The 13,149-nt window shown below is 40.1% G+C and overlaps 1 protein-coding gene across 3 annotated transcripts in view; it reads left to right on the top strand.

Moving 5' to 3' along the window:
- The first annotated feature begins 9,096 nt into the window (after nt 1-9,096).
- The window catches only part of ZDHHC3 (zinc finger, DHHC-type containing 3), an 18,910-nt gene continuing 14,857 nt past the window's right edge, over nt 9,097-13,149 (top strand). For 2 of the 3 annotated variants that reach the window (XM_010287089.1, XM_010287091.1), the window contains exons 1-2: nt 9,097-9,426; nt 12,090-12,214. In XM_010287089.1, coding sequence (XP_010285391.1) covers nt 9,121-9,426; nt 12,090-12,214 — 431 coding nt within the window. In that variant the 5' untranslated portion in view covers nt 9,097-9,120. The remainder of the gene's footprint in view (nt 9,427-12,089; nt 12,215-13,149) is intronic. The other variant, XM_010287090.1, reaches the window with a different exon arrangement.

Genomic DNA, 13,149 nt, shown 5'->3' with positions numbered 1-13,149 from the left:
TCTGCAGACAGTAAGAAAAAAAGGTAGCCTGTTACTTGACTGGAGCTGCAGTGCAGCAAGTCTGCCAGTAACGCTTTACACATCATCCTTTTGAGAGGGGGAGTCCAAAAGGGCGAGCCAGCTTGCTCTGCAGCCTGTGGGTGCCAAAGACTTCCCCATACAGCATTAGCTCCCAGCTAGTGAGGTGCAAGGTGTTACAGGCAAGGTGCAGCCAGGTGCTGCCTCTTACTCCACAGGAGCACTGGCATGTTAACTCCTTTCGCCTGCTTCTGGTAGTACCCCCAGGGTGGAGGGTGCTTGGGAATGCTTCTGGAGGCTGGAGGGAGGTTTATCTAGGCTTATAGCCCCATATCGCTTCACCCCACCAGGTTACAAGGTGACCATACAGAACTGGTGCTGTTATGGGAGAAGGAGTAGGAGGGCAAGGGGGTGGGGAAGCAGGGGAGTGGGATGGGAGAGTAAGGAAATGAAAAGGAAGGCTACAGCAGCAGAGTTCAGCTAGAAAAATTCTGCGAATTGCTGTTCCAGGAACTGTACTAGCAAGTAAAACAAGGACACAGAAAACTCAGTGTTAATACCCTTGGACAACAGAGGAATGTTGAATGGGAGGAAATGCAAGGCCCTTGTTGATGTTTTTGCTGCTAGGCCGGTGGTGGATAGCGTGTTTGTGAAGTTCAGCTGTGAGTTTTGCAATAATGCAGAACAGACGGGGGCAGCCACTCTGAAATGTGGTGCAGCATGCAGAAGTTAAAACAAATGGGCTCAAGTTGAAATAGTGAGAGTGAATAAAGGTGGTGTGAAGTACTATGCTATTAAAAAAAAAAAAAAAGACAATGAAACATATACAGTTCTAGTCGGAAGGCAGTAGTACCATACCGTAGATAGAGGGAGGGCTATAGCAGGCGATAAAGGGAGATAATAATGTGATACACATCTTCATTCTTTGCAATGACTACTTGAATTACTGATGTCCAATATAGCATAGAATAGATAAGCAATATACTATGTATTGCAGTTAGTCTGGTCTCCAACTCTCAGTGTTTCAAAGGATAACAAAAATAATGTTTACACACAGAGGTTGTGAGGTTTTTTATGGAGACAGGGATCCCTTGTGCTTGCTAATGCAACAGTGAACAAAACAAGAAATACTTAGTTTGCCAACTCAGTTGTTCTTTACTACATTTCAAAAGCTTTAACATACAGCAACTTTGAACCTGCAGGTTTTTCCAGTTCTCTGAAGTAGCAGCATAGATTTCTTCTAGGCTACCTCTTAACATCACAAAGGTGGATCATGACAGTCATGATTTTAACTTCAGGCCACTTCAGGATAGAGGTGATAATTTTTTGATCTCTGTTTTATGAATGCGTTGTTTTAATGTATGCCCTGTGTATTTTCTGTATGTGGTTTAGATACCTGTTTAGGTGTACTATTTAGATTTAAAATCTAAATGCCTTGCAGCCTTCATACCTGTATTTTCCCTACCCCTATATGGTCGGGAAGAAGTGTAAACTACAAGTGGGGGGAAAAAAATACAGAGGGACTGACTGATGTGTTCATGCTTGTGAAGGGGGGGCTTTAGCAGAAGCAGGTGAGAGCCAAGTCCTGGGTTAGACCATCTCAGTGAAAAGGTGTATCTGATAGTTAAAGTGATCTTTCTGCTTTGAAAGATATGCAGAGTATTTTTTTTTTAGACTAGAATGATTCTGCCAGCTTCTTATTATGATTAAAACTTTAAAGCTGCAACTCTTTTCTGCTTCTCTGGAAAATAATTCCTTATGCCATGAAAGCAGTGTAGTAGTTTTTTAAATAGATGCTCAGAATAATACCAGTTGTATAGACAAACCTTCCCCCTTTAATTTTTGTCTTTTTTTTTTTTTTTTAAAGCTGATACAGAGCAAACTGAGAATTTAAATTCCCTTAATCTAGTGGCTTGCTATTTTAAGTCCTGAGTCAGCATCAAAATTTCAAAGCTGTCTAGAAGACTGGGACAGCTTCTCCTGTTTTGTCTCTCCTAAGGCTGTCTGTTCAGGATAACTGCAATGCTGTGGGAAAGCATGACACCCCGATGTGTTGTTTTCTGTTTCCCAGTGCAGTCCCTTCTGCAAGATTGCTCTTTCCTGTTGATCCTTACTCCAGATAGGTGGCAGTGCCACAAAGCTGGTTCGTGTTTATATGTTCAGGATTAATATTTCTCTTTTTACATAGGTTAAGTAGCTCGTGTGTATTTAGTCTATTGGGAAACTCTAAGATATTGAAGTGACACAATTTCTCTGTTGCCCTTGCAGCTCTGATAGTTAAAAAGTTACCGTAAGTTATTTTGTAAGGGGCCCTACTTTATGACAATTTTATAAAATACCTTCCATCTCTGGTCAAAAGCTTATTAAGATCACTACCGTTGTGATCAGACCAAGTCGGATTCAAGTCTGACCGTAGCCTCTGTTGCCCTTGTGACTTGTGTCCCGTTCCTAGATGAGGCCCCAATTTAGTCCCTCATCCGTAGCGCTCTGGTGCATGTGTACCTTGGACAGTAACCACATTGTCTTTGTCTCCTCTCCTTTGCCCAGGCTAGCAGCTGACAGGCCTTGGGGGGGTGCAATCACTTACCAGATAACTCAGGCACTTAGGTCAATCTTTATTGCATTATAATTTATTTATACAATAGTTAAAACATGAATTAAACAGAAATGGTATAGACGTTAACCAGGAAGCTGTTACCATCTGTCCTGAGAGACTGCGTACCACAAACATTAGGATAGGAAAAAAACCATGTTTTTAATTGAGAAAATGTGGCCTTATTTTTCGTTACAGTTCTACTAATAGAATTCCTCTGGCACTGCTGAAGTTGCTTCTTGTTTACACTGGTGTAATGAGAGGAGAACTGTGGGGTTTGTGCCTTATGTGGCTGCGTCGCTTGAGGCTGTCACTCTCAGCCTTATCCAAGCCCTTGGGATGGAGTTCCTAGATCTGACAGATGTGTTTCAGGTAATTTCCACCTCCCCCTGCTCTCCTTAGGGAGAAGTTCCCTCTACGTATTTATACTCCTGTTCAAATGTATTCTTCAGAAATGCACGACTTCAGTTAAAATCTTCTCCTCTAATAAGATGTTTCTAATTAAAATAATAAAAGTATGATTTTAGTGTGATCCGTTTTCACTAAGGTCTTGTTCACTCATGGCCTCTTCAAAATAATAAATCGATTAAAAATAAAAATAATAAATTATGATTCATCAAAATAGTTAATGATGTAAACAGTTTTCTGAACTGTGACTATAAAGCCGCATTTTAATATAGCCACTTATTCCCTTCAGGTATAGGAAAACATAACTGGGTTACCACCTGGTTTTGTGTGCTCTCTTTCCCCCTTTCCAAGGCAGGTAATCCAAGCCTGTGCGTTTAGCCTCAGAAAACACAAATTTGTTTTAAGCCTTGTAATTTTTTAAGATTATTTTTAATGGATTTAATATAATTCACATTCTGATTTCTGTATGCCATTTTTCTTCAGTATGGGAACTGAAACTGTTGAAATTGCATGACTTCAGTAGCCAAAGGTTTCAGGGGAATCTGAGATGTTTGTGAGTCTCTTGCTAAAAGCAAGCATGTAGCTGGTAATATAGTACTTAGCCTGAAATTGTACTCTGTAATGTGGCCTGAATTTCCAGAAGAAAAATGAAAAATTATCTGTGCTAGGCATAGTCCTGTTGCCGGCTCCTGAGGTGGCTGGAGTAGGGCTAGCAGTACTGACTTTGCCCTGTGACATTTTGATCTGAGTCATCGGGTGTCCTGTCAGCGCAGCGTTAAGCTCCGTGCCTGATCCTTCCTTACTGCTTTTGCCATTTTAACCTGAGAGGAGTAGTTTTTGACCTGTTTGGGGTTTTGGACTGGGGTTGGGTTTGTTTTGTTTTTTGTTTTGGTTTGTTTTGGGTTTTTTTAACCATGTGCGGAGTCCCCAAAATATTCCAATGGAAGTACAGCTCTCTAGCAAATTTAAGCCTGCTAATAATAGGCTTGCTTTTTTTAGCTGCCTTTCACAGACCTGTTAGAAATGTCCCGTTGACCCTCTGGGGTTTTGTAAACCAGGGGTTGGAAACTGCTGTGCTGATGGATATCTGGATGAATCTGCAGGAGACTGACAAAAATTCTCAGCATAGCTGGGCTGTTTTGTTGCACTCCTGCTGATCAGATAAAGCTTTTTAGACCTTGCAGGAGCCATTAGGAAAAAAAAATACATGAATACTGGTATTTCCGTATTACCCTTGCTACAGCTTGCTTTGGCAAGTTTTGACAGGCCTGTTGTTAAGATTTGGACTGTATGGAAGTGTGGCAGGAGAAGCATAGGTAAATGTCCTGTTAGCAAACATGCTTTCTCTCATTTCTGTTGCAAAGGAAGATTAGGTATGCAATGTTTTAGTCAATGCAGTTTTATGTACAGAAAAAGGAAATAGACTTCAAAATGACCTCTCGTGCAGTTTCTATCTATCTCTCTGGAGTTTGTTGGTTTTATTGAAAGGGACATCCAATTATGTTGTGGATCTAGATTGCCTAGTTTAGCTGTCATGAGTAGAACACGACAGGTTATGTATGTTTGCTTCCTTTTGATGATGATAAAAAGTTAACTTCAGTGGTGTTTGTCAGCTCTTAAAATACTGTCAATGAACTCTGTGTCATAAAAACTGTTCCAAAGTATCTCTTTAAAGTATATAAAAACCCAAAGTGAAAACCTCAAAAAATGCCCATGATCTGGTCTCACTCTTTTTTTTTTTTTTGGCCCAGAATTGTTTTCATGTAATTGGCAGAACTTGGAAATCACTTAGTTCATATGACAAAATGTAACCTCTTCCCAAAGTTTAATGTTAATGGACTTCTAATAGGGGAAATGATTGCAACATGCATAGTAATACTGTAGTTTTGCAAGTCATACCCACGTGCTCGACTTCACTAGCACGAGTAATTACATGAAAATCAACAGGGTGATGATGATGATGGCATTAAGCTTGGTGTAAGTTTTATAACATCAGAACCTCAGGTAGCTTTCAGGTACGCATTGGGTGAAGGCCCACATCATTCGTTAGTTCATTCTGAACTCATCCTTTGGCAGTCACAGGCCATTAAAAAATTGATTTTTTGACAGGGCTTATGGCAGGTCAAAAGACAGTTAATTAGATGATATAGGGTGTAATAGCATATTTTAAGTTCATTGTAGCGGGAAGTGGATTTTAATTTGTTTTATTTACATTTCTAAAGTGTATATGACTTTTTTTTAATTATTCCCATAATGCCAAATGCCTTCCAGATAAAAAAGAAGAAAAGGTCTTTGCTCTGACATGTCATTAAGCTGAATTCATGTGTGTGTTGTCATTGTGTCTCAGACTTACCTAGTGCCCTCTCTTGTAGCCTGACACTGTGATTAAGTCCTTAAGCCCTTTGCCTTTATTGTTTACATACTGTTTGCTCCAGAGCAGGAGGTTTACAACCAGGTGGTGAAACACTGGCACAGATTGCCCAGAGAGGTGGTAGATGCCCCATCCCTGGAAACAGTCAAGGTCAGGTTGGACGGGGCTCTGAGCAACCTGATCTAGTTGAAGGTGTCCCTGCTTATTGCAGGGGGGTTGGACTAGATGACCTCTAAAGGTCCCTTCCAAACTATTCTGTGATTCTATGACATATTCCATCTCTGTGTTAAATAAGTTCATGTGCAGCATGATTGAAGGGTAGACCAGTTAGGGCAAGTTATTGCTTCCTCCCCCTACAATCTTTTTTTTGTGTTGTTTATATGGAAATATCAGGTTGGACAACATAAACAAAACCAGATGTTTGTGTATGTTAAGAACAAGGTATTAAAAAAAAACCCAAACCACTAACTGGGTCATGTAGAAGAGAAGCTGAGACTAAGCTCCTATAACTTGATTCTTAAGATAATGTACACTAAGACAGATACGTATTTCTCAAATAATGAATGGCATTTATGTACTGATTACTGATTTTTCATTTTGTCATCTGATGATACCTCTAAAGCAAGAATTAAATAACAAATTTGTTCTCCAGCCAGAAGTCAGAATTGGAGGTCTGTGCTCTGTCCTCTTAACAGCTTTCTTACTGCACTGCAGAAACGAGTCCCCAGACTTTCAGACTGAGGTACCTCAAGGCTCCTTCTAGTTTCTCCTTAGACAGCTACACAGCAATAGCTTTTTTTTTTCTTTTCAATTTAGCTCAATAATATTTCTGAGAGAGAGCTGTGGAACTCTTATTGGAGTGAAACCACTTCCTGCATTTGTAAGAGAGATTAATTTTAATTTGACTGCTGAAGTGTGCTGTTCAGGACTAAACCCACAGTTTTAATCACTATGTATTTGTCTAGCTTTCAGTCACTCTCTACTAATACTGGCCTTAAGGTGACTTGTCAAACTAATTCCTTTGTTAAATAGGAGTTTACTTTTCCTGTGACCGTTTCATTCCTTTGCTTTGGGAAACAAAACCTTGGGGGTCAAAAAAAAAAAGGCTCAGAGTCTAGGCAAAAAATCCTGAAAATCTGTGTTCAGGACTATGCCAGCTTGTTACTGCACCTGATGTGTCAAGTCTAAGGCTTTCTTTTGAAAATCAAACATCTAAATTACTGTTTTCTTTCTTATTTTTTAATGCAATATGGTGTTACTGTGAGCTAAATATTGTTGTCAGGCATGAGTCTTTAATTATGTCAGCTTTATTTTGAGCTGGCAAACCATCTTAATAAGATTATCAAATAATGCAATGAAGGTTAACCTGTTTGCTTGGGGGCGGGACTGAGTCTTCAAAATACTTAAGTCTGTGTGAATGTATGAATATGTAAGCATCCTTACAGAAGTTGTCAAAAACTGGGGAAAAGATACGGATTTACTAGTAGATATAGATATATCTGAACTTAGACCACCAGATTGTTTGGGTAATCACTGTTTCTGAAAATTATATAGCTTGCCTCCCTAAGTATCAGGAGTCATAAGGCTAAATTATAGCTGTGGTTAAAACACAAAGTAATTACAATGTGGTATGTGAATTTTGTGAATGAGTAGGACAATTTTTGTTTGTTTTGGTTTTGGTTTTTTTCCCAAAGTAAATGAGATCCACATGTGTGCATTTTAATCTCGATTTTTCTGTTCTGTGTGTTGTATGTATAAATATAAGACTGAGATGCCTTACCATTAATCTGTGTGACTTTCTTCAGATTCATAGAACATCTTAAACTCTCTCACTTGCCAATGTACTAAATGGTAAAAGGAGAAATACAAGAAAATACCTAATTCTCCTAGTTTATTTATACCAGTTATGTTAGAAAACAAATATTGTAAATGGTCTGGTTCATCCACATCTGTGCAGCTAGAAACTTTGCACTCCTGGCTTTTCACTCATCACTTCTGTGCTTGGATTTAATTAATCATCCTGTTTATTAATAACCTTAACCTTTGGCTGTGAGAGACTAATTGTCCTCTTACGAATTTGGTCCTCTTGAAATAACAACTAGAAAGCAAACTATCATCTCCTTCCTGTCTAGGTAGGGGCAATAGCATCTCAATTTAGGTCAGCGTTATGCAAAATAGAGTTGTCTCCCTGTACGTGACAGAACTTAGCCATAAAAGTTTTGAGAGAATTTTAAGGTCCGAGGTACTTTTGCAATCCTCTCACTACGTTTTCTGTGAAATTTATCCATTTTGTATGGGCAACAGTATAACTTTTTAACAATTAAACACAAAAATAGCTTTGGTATGAAGTTTTTTGGCAGAAAACATAATTAACAGTGAATATTTTCTCCCTTTCTCTGAATTCAAATGAAAAAATGCACTCTATTTTTGGCAAAGAAACAAGAATAATCCTTATATGTTGAAATAGGAGGCTGAGCCCTTCTGTTTAGGTATATGCAATTCAGTGTTTTTGGTAGCAAAATTATTGTATCCATTTTTGTAGAAGGTGGGTCTTTATGTAAAGATTGTATTGGTTTTGAGTGTTTAGAGCATTGTGCAAATACCCTCTTGAGAAGTTTCTTTGGAGGAAGTTGCTGGCTGTATAAAGAGCTGCTTTCAAGGCGTAGCCCTCCGTGTGTGCTCCAACGTTGAGTGGTGTACGTTCCCAGTGCAGGCTGATTGATCCCCTGCCAAAGTCTCATGAGCACCTTTTTTAATGCCTCCGTTTGGTGGGAGTTACATTGAAACTACAGTAAGCACCGGGCATACGTACAGTTTCGGGCGCCCGGATGGACCCTTACCCTCTGGGTAGAGAAGGTGCCTGCGGAGATGGAGAGGACGAGGCAGTGGCAGCAAATGTCATGTTAGTGCCCTTATTACAGTGGAGTGGAGTTAGCTAGAAGTGCTAAAGGGGAGGTAAAACAAATGCTGTTGAGGGATGGAGCAAAAGTGGTGGGATAAGCATGGCAAAGCAGAAGACTTACAAGGGATGTAAGGCCAAAGGAGGAGGTCAGAGTGGGAGACAGCTGAAGAGCATTCTCCAGGCAAGACTAGAAATTCCTGTCAAAATCTTTGCCTGGGTTGCTTTTTCAGCAGTTCCTGCTACTGTAACTTCGTAGTGGTTTGGTGACTGGCAGCTTTTACCCAAAGCTGCCAGTCAGTGGATAAGGAGAAAGGAAACCTCTTTTACTTGCTAAGCTTCTGAGTCTCTCGGAAAGAAAGACCCTTCCCCAGGTCTGAGGCAGCAAAAAGGGACGCTGCCAGCTGTGCCAGGTCTTTCCTTTTTTCCTCGCATGACAGTGTCCATTTCTTGCTTCAGTTCCTGCCGTGGCAGCTCCTGCTGGCACCTACCTGATCACTTTCTCCTCATTAAAATGCTTGGTGCCTTTTGTCTGGGGGGGGGAGGAGGCGTGGCACACAGGTGGATTTGATGTGTAATTAAGCAGATCTTAAAAGCACTTAGAGAGTCTTCTGAGTAAGAGTTGTTCTGATAAACTCAAGAGTCTGGTTTCCAAATGCATTATTCCACGTTTTACTTATTTACATTTTCTCTTTTTCAACTCGCTTTCTGCAATTTGGAATTTCCCACGTGATCCCCATGCCATTATGTGAACGGAGGTCTACGTGTCTTGCAAAGCAATGAACACTGTTTCTGACTCTCTTTCAGATGCAAGTATGGACATAATAGCCTATGATGATTACGCCAGTCCACCGCTTCAGAGATATTGAAAGGAAACCTGAATACCTCCAGCCAGAAAAGTGTGTTCCACCTCCTAGCCACGCTTCCCTGGGAACAATGTGGTTTATTCGAGATGGCTGTGGTATTGCATGTGCTGTCGTTACCTGGATGCTGGTGTTCTATGCCGACTTTGTAGTCCTTCTTGTCATGCTAGTTCCATCGAGAGATTATGTTTATAGTGTCATCAATGGCACACTGTTCAACACATTGGCTTTCCTCGCTTTGGCTTCACATTTTCGTGCTATGCTGACAGATCCAGTAAGTATATCTCTCTCTGTATGTCTCGGAAAGAAGCAGGCAGTGTTTTTCTTGTCTGCTAGATGTTGGGTAACTCAGTTGCTGAGTGAGTGGCAGATTTAAATAACTTTTGTGTGTCAGGCTGCTGATGTAGTATGAAAATTTCTCATCCCACTCAAGTCAGATGCAAAGTCAAGGACCCAGCTTTAGATTCCCATTGTGTGAGCAGCTCCTGTTTTTGCACCAGGAAGGAGAGCGTTTCTCTCTGGTGCTGTTTTCTCCCCAATGGCAGATCTCATGTTTGTGGCTTGTTGTGTCTTGACAAACAGGAAAGCTGGAAAAGCTGGTTTTGGTTGTCTGCCTTGGCAAGTACTACTTGAGCAGAATGGAACAGAACGTGTGGGGTGTTTTGGCTTTTTTTTTGAAAAGCCATGTTACCATCTCTCATACTAGTGATTTAGTTGAGTTTATTGAACCATGCTGAAAGAAATACTCTGTGAGCGTGCTAAGAGCTGACAGTTCTTAGGCAGGCGGGAAGCGTCAGAGTTGTAAGACCCCGTTGTATGTCTCTGTAGGACATTGCTTTATGAGAGATCTGATCTGCTGCTTTCTTGTCTTTCAACTGGTGAGAAGATACAGTTTAGTGCCATGATGCTTATTCTGAGTGGCCTGTGATAGTTTATACTGAAAAGATTCAGTTCAAAACTCCATCTCCACTAGTCAGTGGAAGGCAAAACAAACTTTGGCTCTCCTTGGCCCCTTCCTCTTAAGTGTTCTTCTTGCTGTTGGGAATGGTGGTGTGCCTCTGATACTCTGTTCCTCCCAAGTGCAATTTCCTACTTGAAACCTTATTAGGTGCCATTAAAACTTCCGTGTAACTTCTGTTTCTTAGTTTCTAGCTCTCCCAGAAGCTGCAGTACTGCAGAAATGGCTGGGTTTGGGGTAGTTTCACAGTTTATGGTAAAGACTGATGCATTGCATACTACTGCTGCTGGGCAGAACTGTAAGCAGTAGCTGAGGCTCTGAAACTTCTGGTCAGTGGACTTGGGAATACAAATTTGCAGCAATATGTTGTATAGTTGATATCCTAGGGGCTTTCGTTGTTGTTAGTTATTGTATGTTGTGTGGCTTTAATGCCTAGGGACCTTTAGGTCGCTGAAATTATTTTGCAGAGTTAGCAGGAACTCTTTTGAAACAAAAGCTGTTTTCTGAAGCAGACTGGGCAGGCAGTGTTGGAGAAACAAGATGCAATCCCTATGCAGAGTAATTGGGAAAAGATATGTTGATTCCTGGTGTGTGGTGGGATTTTTGTGTGTGGATGGAGAGAGCCAGTGCAATTTTGTGTTATTCTTTGTAGAGCTTTTTATGAGGAAATCAGCTAAACAAAATGGAGGAGGGAAAATAAAAGTAAGGGGATGCAGCAACATCTGGCAGACAGCGTGAGTCAAGGGTGAAGGAAGCTGTTGGGACACGGAGAACCAGGGGCACGTCTAGGATCAGAATGAAACAGAAAGCACTTCTAAGGCAAACAAATAGGAATTCTTACTATAAATGAACACCTGACTCCTTCAGACTTCATAGTGTGTGTCATGCTTTTCAGGAACTGCTTCCTGGGGGTTCTTGCTAAAAACATTCCTAAGGTTTTGAGCTTTGCTGTGTACTAAAGAGAGAGAACATCAGGTGTAGCATTTTGTGGAAATTGGTCTTGGTAATTTTTAAATTGGTCAGGCCTCTTGGGAGGTGACTCTGGGAAAATCCCAAAGGCTGCTCAAGAAAGCCTTATAGTACTGGCTTAACATGCAGTTCTGTCATTGATGTGTATTGTTCCTGTTTACTGCTGTTGGGAGGTTGTATAGATGTATTAAAAAGAGACTGTTCCATCAGAAATCTGTTAAAATATTACATCCCTGTTTTTATTTCAGTATAAAAGCTTTAGATCTACAGAGGTGCATTTGTGCCAGTGTACCAGCACCGATTTCATACAGTACATTTAATGACTTTTTTTTTCTTTTTTTTTCCTTTGGAGCCCTACAAAGGCTGGAAACTCTTGAAAACTCAGGCTCCTGCAGCAGCAGTGTGTTACCTATTTAAAGACACATATTTTAAAGTGGGTATTGCACAGCTAAGAATGTTTTGCCTAGTCTTCCTCAGGTGGGAGGATTCTTAGTGTTCACTGTTTGAATGTTAAACCCTACTTTAAATAACAAATACAAAATGGAAGCATAGCTATGAATACGAGGCGTTTACAAGCAACTCTTAACGTGCATAATGATACGTCAGAAGTAGCTGCTTATACTGGAATAAAACATCTGCGGTTTCCAGTTTGTGATATGAAACACTGGCATGATAAATTTGCTGACAGATGTGGAGAGATGAGGAATCTTAAATATTTTAAGGTTACTATAGGACTACAAAAGACTAATTGCTTAAGTGAGGATTTGCTGATGTTTTAAAAAAAACACACCACCAAAATTATGTTTAAGTATGTGGTTCCATATATTAAGACCTTGTTTTAATTTCTTTTCTGAATCTTCTTGCTCTTCCTCAAACACTGTTGATCTTAGGGAAGTTTTTATTTCTTTCTCTTCCCTCACCTCCCAGAGTTTTAAGTCATCCTATTGTTCTTAGCACTGTAATTGTCCACAGGTTTATCTTCTGGTTTGTTTGGGGTTTTCTTTCTGCAGGGTGCTGTACCCAAAGGTAATGCCACAAAGGAATTCATCGAGAGTTTACAGCTAAAGCCAGGACAGGTGGTTTACAAGTGCCCAAAGTGTTGTAGCATCAAACCTGACAGAGCACATCACTGCAGGTAAAGTCTTTTCTGAGGATTGTTCATTTATCAAGACCCCAAGAACTATCCAGTGTGCCTTGATCTAAATTGTTACTGGAGTCTGAGGCTGCAGGGGTTAAATTGAGAGATTGGCATCTGAATTTTGTTGCTGATAGTGCCAGACACGTTCAAGCCTCTCTGAAAAAAATTTCAGGCTTTTTCTGACAAGTTTTCACCTATAACAGACTGGGCCACTTCTTGAAAAGTGAGAAACACTTAAAGTGAATGCTGTCTTGACATCAGACCTGTAATTGACATTCCATAAATTTTCATGTAAGCATGACTTAAAAAGAGATGTTATATACCAGAATGCATAGAAATCCATAAAATGTCATGTCTCTCAAAAGGTTGGTGTCCTTTCTGTTTTTGTTTTTATTCACAGATCCATTTGTCTTAACTGTAGATTCTATTTAGAAGTGATATTTAAGTTAAAGCTGAAGTTCAGGTAACTATATATTCTTTGAGAGTTCCAACTTCCACATGTCCATTGAATACTGTGACTTTGTTTTGTGCTTTGTGATAGATCAGTGTGCCTACTGATCTGTCATGTCCTTTCTTTCTCTGGTAGGATAAATTCCCCTGAAGAGAAAAACTGGTAGTGAGCTTTTTAGTACTAAAGGCAGTAAATAGCTGCTTCCTAAAATTCTCGTCTGCTTTTCAAGCAAATGAACCTGCTTTCCAGTAAGTGGTTAATGAGTTTGCACTGGTGTCCCTTCCTTACCTACTCAAAACCCAATCCGTACTGAGGGAGTTTGTATCAGGGTTACCACTGATTCATGCAGGGGTCTTGTGGAGAGGGGAATATGTGGTACTGAGCTGAACAGGCTTGTTCTGCTGTTTGCATTTTTCATATTTATTTTCAGAGCTTTAGTTTGCAAATGTTTTTCTTTCTTTGTTGGTTTTTTATTTTAATC

The sequence above is a fragment of the Phaethon lepturus genome, unplaced genomic scaffold (assembly GCF_000687285.1).
Source record: "Phaethon lepturus isolate BGI_N335 unplaced genomic scaffold, ASM68728v1 scaffold46745, whole genome shotgun sequence".
NCBI classification, from domain to species: domain Eukaryota; kingdom Metazoa; phylum Chordata; class Aves; order Phaethontiformes; family Phaethontidae; genus Phaethon; species Phaethon lepturus.
This window is presented reverse-complemented; position numbering and strand designations above follow the sequence as displayed.